Genomic DNA, 6931 nt, shown 5'->3' with positions numbered 1-6931 from the left:
TCCCTACATACTGTTTCACTTCTAAGCAAGCCCAGATAAAGAGCCTATTAGTTCTATTAACTAATAGAAATGTAACCAGCGCTTCTGAAAAGTGCATGCCAAAAGGCTTCCCAGGCCGTGAAAGCGAAATGATGTTGTACTGAGTGGTACATCTTAATGGCTGCTAATTGCACTGCGCTCTTTTAATATGCAGGGAGCTTTCAATATCAAGATATCTATTGACCTTCACGTTCGGTGGCAGGCAGGGGAAATTATCAGGGTTCAACTTGCACTATGAAAGCCACGTTGTACATTTTGCTGGGGGTGGGGAAGGCAAAGAAAATGTCAGCAGTGGGTTCAACATGACCTGAGGACTAAGAACATCAGGAGTCCCCACTTTTTTATGGCTTCACTTTGCTTTTAGTAACCATTAACACTTCAAAGCATGTGGCTGTGAGTCTTATGCATGGTTCCAGGCCCCCACTCATTCCCCTCTTTTTCACCCAGAAGGACGTTGCTTCCATTTAGCACAAAGCGTGATTGAATTGTGCAGCTTTCAAAAACCTTTAAGCAACAGCGGGTATCAACAGTTTATCCCACTGAGATCTACAAACCCAAAGCATCCTTCACAGGTATTGCTTGACATTTCAGCAAAAGGGTGGCATTTAGGGGAGAGCAAATGGGAGGCAGACTCTTCCTCCAGCTCACACAGCATACTCTTGGTATTTATAAAACAGTAATAATAATCAGCTAATGAGAAGCAAGATATTATGGTTTCTTGTGGAAAGAAGTTGAACCAGAGCCTCCAAAGAAAATGCTGAGTTTCTGTTCTGCTTGGGAGAAAAGTGTTGTGCTTTTTTTATCTGCCTTTGCAGTGGTTGGGTTGCAACTACCTATTGTATATGGCTGCATATCTATCTTTACAGCTGCAGGACATTGTACTCTGTGGTCCTCTGGTTTTACCTGTGGCAGGTTAGGGTGTTATATTGTGTGTTGTGTCAGTAATGCTAAGAGGTTAGACAATGGATTTGTGTAGGATGGTTTGGATAAGGATGATCCTGCCTCGGGCAGTGGGCTGGACTAGATGTGACCTCTGTAGGTCCCTTCCAGCCCCACTTCTCTATGAGTCTGTGATTCTATCCCATCCAGTCATGTCCTCGTGAGCATCACAGGGCAGTCTCAATGTACCTTACCTCTAGTCTGTTGTGTTTATTCCAGCTCTCTCACTCCAGTTAGCACTTAGAGGGGGTATTATAATAATTCCCCGTTAATTAACACATTTTATATTTTGCAAGTACTTCAACACATGTATCTAATCCTTGCATGTTGCCTGTGAGATGCCGGGGTCAACACATGGCAACCACCACAGCTCTATTTTAGGTGATAGCTTTGTTAGCTGACAACAAAAGCTGGCTTTCTAATTAAGGTTTCCGTGCCAACCTTACATTTCCAACACAGTCTCTAGCCAAAGACCTTCAGGTTCTTTACGAATATTCATGAACCAGGCTTCACAACATCCAGCAGGAGAAGGTAAATATCAATTAGAGCTGTAATACTTGCAGCCTGGCTGGTGCAGCTGCCCAGGGCACAAAGTCATTAAGTGAACCTTTTGGAGTATTTGGTACATTTCTTAGGGTATAGCTGAAATCCAAAGCAGAACAGCCATGTTAGTACAGCCCTGCTCATGGGCTAATTACATCTGCCCAGAGACTGGGACACCTTGGGCAACTTTGCACAAAGCATGCAACTCTTCCGTAAAGGTACTGATCCTGAAACTATCAGAAGCCTTGAAAGTGAGGGAAGCTAGATAGTGTCTTGTGCTTAACAATCATGGCTTAGAGGTGTCTCCATGCTATGGAATTAGTAGGCCTGAAACTCATCAGTTCCCCTCATTTCCACAACCTCCCATAGGCTATGGGCAGACGTTACACATAAAGCAGTTTAAGTGATCTTAAAAGTGAAAGTGTGAACCCAGCCCTCTTTCCTGCCTATGCAGGGGGTCAGTGTCGATGATCTATTGAGGTCCCTTCCGGCCCTAACATCTATGAATCGATGAATCTATGACTCTATGATCGGAAATTGGTTTAAACATGCAACAGAACAGAAGTTCATTGCGCATAAACTGCTTCAAAGTGGCCAGAACTAGTTTAAGATAGACCTGCATGAATGTAGTATTAAAAAAAAAAGTCTTTGGTAGATTTTCAGTGGGCATGTCTACATGTTCATTAATGCGCAGTAGTTACTGCGCATTTAATTTAGTAGTTGCTTAATGAAGTACTAACTAAATATGCAATAATACTGTGCAGTAGCTTATTAGCATGGTTTTTGACCAGCATGCTAATGGGCAGTGTTATTAGGCTACCGCACAGTAAACGTCTCATGTAGACGCGCCCAGTGTGTGTGTTCATTCTGGTACACAGTTGTTGTTTGGTTTCTTCTACATATTTTCCATCAGGGCATTCAGTGCACTGGATGAGATATATAACATTTCTGGAGGTGCAGGTGTAAGATCCAGGAATGGGGATGATTCTGTTGTGGGGTGTGGTTATTGTGCAGGGGGTAGAGATGTATTGGCAAGTTTTACATTTCTTGTCCTGGCAAGCTGTGAACTCAAGCATGGTCAACTGGTGCTGCCTTAGTCAGGTAGGAACATGTACCCTCCCAGTGACCAATCAGTGACTGGGGGCGGGGGACATCCTGCGGCCAATCTTGCTGATGGCGGGGGGTGTCCCTGCAGCTGATCGTGAGACAACCAATCACTGCAACCAATCGTTACAGCTGCTTCTGGCACTTGCAGGAGGGGCACTGCCGCTCCTGCCTGTCCCCCCTGCCCATCACCTAAGTGGCAAGCGCGGCCAATCGGGGGTACACCAGTGCTCTCAGGGGGTGCATGTGCACCTCCCCCCACATGCACCCCCTACGCGTTGCCACTGAGCTCAAGCAGTTTATTTTACATTGTTGGTTCCAGCAAGCTATGCATTTAGCAGTTTATGCACTTAGCGGATGTGTAGTACTGGAGTTTGTTACAAGGTAAGAAATAGGCAGCTAATTGGGACTGGCGTGCAAATTATGCTCTTACCTGGTATGAATAAAAGTGGAATGTCATTGTTTTGGTAGATCAGTGCCTGGAGTTCCCTGCAAGCTCTTCATCCTCCCCATATTTCGTCTGTTTGATTTCTTCCTCTTCCCCCCGCCCCATTCCCCCAGCACATATAGTATTTCTGTAGAAACCCACTGGCCTATTTAAAAGCAAAAACACTCACCAGTGTATGCTAAGAGTCATATCTGAATCAACAGCTCTATCTGCAGCTTCCCAGCTCTTTGTGGACCTGTACGTGGACCTGCATAGGAATGTTCTGCTTTTGAACAGGTCCCCAAGAGCCCCGCCTTTCTACTAGGGAATTTTTGAAGGGTTTTTCTTTCCTAATTGATTAATTAAGGCTTTGATAACAAACCCAGTGCCTATTTATTTCATAAAGTGGGAATTCTGCTCTCACTCTGTTTAGCTATGTTCCATTCTCTGTTGCTGCAAGACAGTCTTATTCATGCTAGTGAATGGCCTAATTGTGAGCGGAACAGAAGAAAGGGGGGATTTTACGGTGTATAACTGGACATCTTATTTTAAAAGAACTCATCACATGATTTTCGATCAACTTAAAAAAGATTGTTCCCCATGCAGAGATTTAAATAAACTCTATGTTCCTCATCAGGATGTTTGACAAACTTGAACTTAATTTTGTAAATAAAATGACAGCTTAGCCAACAAAAATGATCTATGCTCTTCCTATTTCCTACCTTCTGTTTATGTTAAACAGTTCTGATGTTTATTTCACTGTACAGTTTCTCAGAGGATCTATAGTATAAGATAGCAGCGTGCACCCTTAATAGGAAAATGTCATTCCAAGTATAGTGGGTATCAGATCATTTAACTGAGAAGAGCTCGAAGGTAAACTGGATAGTAGTTAAATATGAAATGTTTATGTTGTAGAAGGAAGGACTGATACAGGAAGCTACACTGTTTACCTTTACATTTTCAGAGGGCAAGTATTAATTGCATAGCATGCCTCTCTCCATACATGCGTTTCCCTTTAAGTGCTGTTTCTCGTTCCTTAACTTCACTGCCCTTTATGTAACGTCTTGGAACAGAGTCATGTACTGGATGGTTTTGCATGATCCCAGAAACCTACAATGCACCATCCTGAAATCATGCAAGTCCAGTTGGTGTTACTCAGGGGTTAAATCTCAAGGATGTATTTTTGCCCTTCTTAGGAGAAAACTGGAAATGCATGGAGGAGTGTTCAGTTGCATCTACTCGCACCCATCCACATACAACTAAAAGCATAACACTAACCAAGTGATGAGTTTGAGGCTGACCTTGGAACTCCTAAAAGTTTATTCATCTCTTTCCCAGGCACAATTCCTATGGACTCAGTGAGAGTTTCCCTGGAGGAGGGCTGAATAAAAAAAATTAAATAAGGAATTTGGACAATAACTTGTTCATACACTAATGCACAGCAAACGTTCCATTTCCTGGTCATAGGGAAATAATGTGCACCACCTCCTAAGTTTGGAAGACTGTTCAATGAATTTCCATCCCCAGCTCTGGTGTATGTGGAGACATTGGAGTCAACAGAGCTGGACCAGGGCAAAAGTTGAGTGAGTGGAGGGTAGTCCCAAGAACTTGATATTTTCTTGGTAGTAGTGCAGTACCAGCATGAGCTGTGACATGACCTGAAACACCCTACATTTCGTTTTAGCAGGGAGTAGCGTACAACCTTAGGATGAGGGTCGGCAGTGTCTCCCTGTAGTTGTGAAGCTCTTCCCAGCAGAAAAAGATGACTTTTCTCATTGCTCACCACAGCCATGCACCTGTTTGGCCTAACCTGGCACCTGCAGCCGATGGAAGGGCAGATGTATGAAATCACAGAAGACACATCCAGCAGTTGGCCAGTGCCAACGGACGTCTCCTTATATCCCTCAGGGGGCACAGGGTTAGAGTTACCTGACAGGAAAGGCAAAGGACCCAGCGAAGGTATGGTTGGTGTGTGTCCATGTTGTCAGTCCTCTGTCTGCCTCTGAACTCAAGCCATCCAATCTCATGCTCCATTCCCCTCCAATACTGCCTTTCCTCCAGCACCGTAGTCTGGTGCTTTTCCAGTCTGTCACGTCTAGAACTAGTAGTCGTCAGTCATGTTCTCATATGTTTCTAAGTGTCCTATCCTTTTAATGTGCACTAACATAGTCAGCATCTTCATCAGTGCTCAAGATGGGTCTCAAGAGGGAAGTGCCTGCCCTGCATTTCATTTGGGTATGGTACCCCCACCACAAAACCCTACTTCATGTCATCTAAGGGCAGATTTCATAAGAAACCACCTTCATGTCTTGCGAGTCAAAATGATACCTTGAGGATTGGGTTGTGCTTTTTCTACAGCAAAACCAAAATGCTTGTTCTCATGTTTCTTGGGGATATTAGTTGTCTGGGATTTGAGTACCACAATATTTATTAAGGGCTGTAGACCCGGCAAACTTCCACTTTCTGAAGTTGGCCATCTCTTGGCAGAACTGGCCAAATGAAGGGCTTCATTCAGCAAAGTGCAAAATCTGCCTGGGATTGACAGATTTCATCTGCAACTGAAGTGGAAGGTACCTGACATGCTGAGAACCATGCAGCATTGGGGTCTAACCTAGGAAACAATATACTATTCGAAGACACTTTGTTTGGAACCAACTGGGCCAGTTGTGGTGATGCTGCCAAGTGCCGTTTTTTGTCACTGCCAAGAAAATGGGTGGAGAAACAGGGAATTCAAACTTGAATCTGATTATCATTTGCTGCATCCTCTTCTCTTAAAGCAAAATTGATATAAAATGTATTTCCATTCCAGCAAAACTATAGTTACTGCCTGGTTTTGGTGGATATTAGTTGTGAGGTGGTGAATAATGGTCTTAAAGAATCCAGGCCTGATTCAAAAAAACATTGAAACTGGTAGAAGTCTCTCTACTGATTTCAACAGGCTTTGGGTCATGTCCTGTGTTAGCCCTGTGGCTTATATGAATTGCACCATTTTTGCTTGAAGGGGTTATCTGTCTTCATTAAAGTGAATGCAGCTGTAATTACATACTTCTTAAAAAAACAACATTGTTAGTACTGATTGGTGAGTGTCAGATGAAATTATTGCAGTGTAAAATTAATTAATCCAAAATGGTGCCAGGCTAGCTACATAGTGCAGAAAACTACAGACCTCCCTTCTAGCTATATTAGAAAAGGCCTCTTGATCAAGCCTGGTTTTTTTCTTTTCTCCCCTGCTTAAATGACTGTGTGTGTAATTGGCTAAATATTGCATTTGATCCCCGCCTTCCCTCTTAAAAGTCAAAATGAAAAGAAGAAATAATTTATCTAGAAGTCAGGGGATGCAATCAAAGGTGTCCACTCAATTTTCATTCTGTCTTCCTTAGCCAAATTCCCACTGAATCAATAGGAGTTTTGTCTGAATAGAAGTGCAGGATGTGTCTCTGTATATGCATAAATGAATACACATGTGCATACACATCAGCTTTCCTGTGGAGTTCTCTGCACGGGGGAACTCTGCTCAATGGGGATTTTGTGCACTGCAGCAGGCTGCTAGAAACCTCAGAGTGGTCTTTCTGTAAGTCTTAGGGAACTTGTGCACTATGTGGAACATGATCTGAGCCCAATGATATAGTAAGAATAAAAACAGATAGGGGTTTCGCCTGAGACAGAGCCTCTTATCCTGGGATCCTACAGAGGTACCAGCCCATTGTCTCACTTAAAGTACCCGTGAAGTGTCTGAGATAAGCCTTTTCCCTGGGACAGTTGGGGTTAATTTGAGTTACTTGCCATTCAAAGCTGTGTATGTAAATCACCTGTTTTGATGAGGAAACACCATGTATCTGGAAGGCAGTTTTCTTTAAACCCCCAGGGGATAACCGCTCT

At 43.4% G+C, this 6931-nt stretch overlaps 1 protein-coding gene across 1 annotated transcript in view; it reads left to right on the top strand.

Annotated features, from left to right (window-relative positions):
• The window catches only part of TENM4 (teneurin transmembrane protein 4), a 520289-nt gene that overhangs the window by 315089 nt on the left and 198269 nt on the right, over positions 1-6931 (top strand). Inside the window, 1 exon segment of the mRNA XM_025202552.1 lies at positions 4841-5011. Within this exon segment, the coding sequence (XP_025058337.1) occupies positions 4841-5011 (171 nt within the window).

Source organism: Alligator sinensis, unplaced genomic scaffold (genome assembly GCF_000455745.1).
Source record: "Alligator sinensis unplaced genomic scaffold, ASM45574v1 scaffold1089_1, whole genome shotgun sequence".
In the NCBI taxonomy this organism is placed as follows: Eukaryota; Metazoa; Chordata; order Crocodylia; family Alligatoridae; genus Alligator; species Alligator sinensis.
The sequence above is the reverse complement of the archived record's forward strand: the minus strand, read 5'-3'. Positions and strand labels throughout refer to the sequence as shown.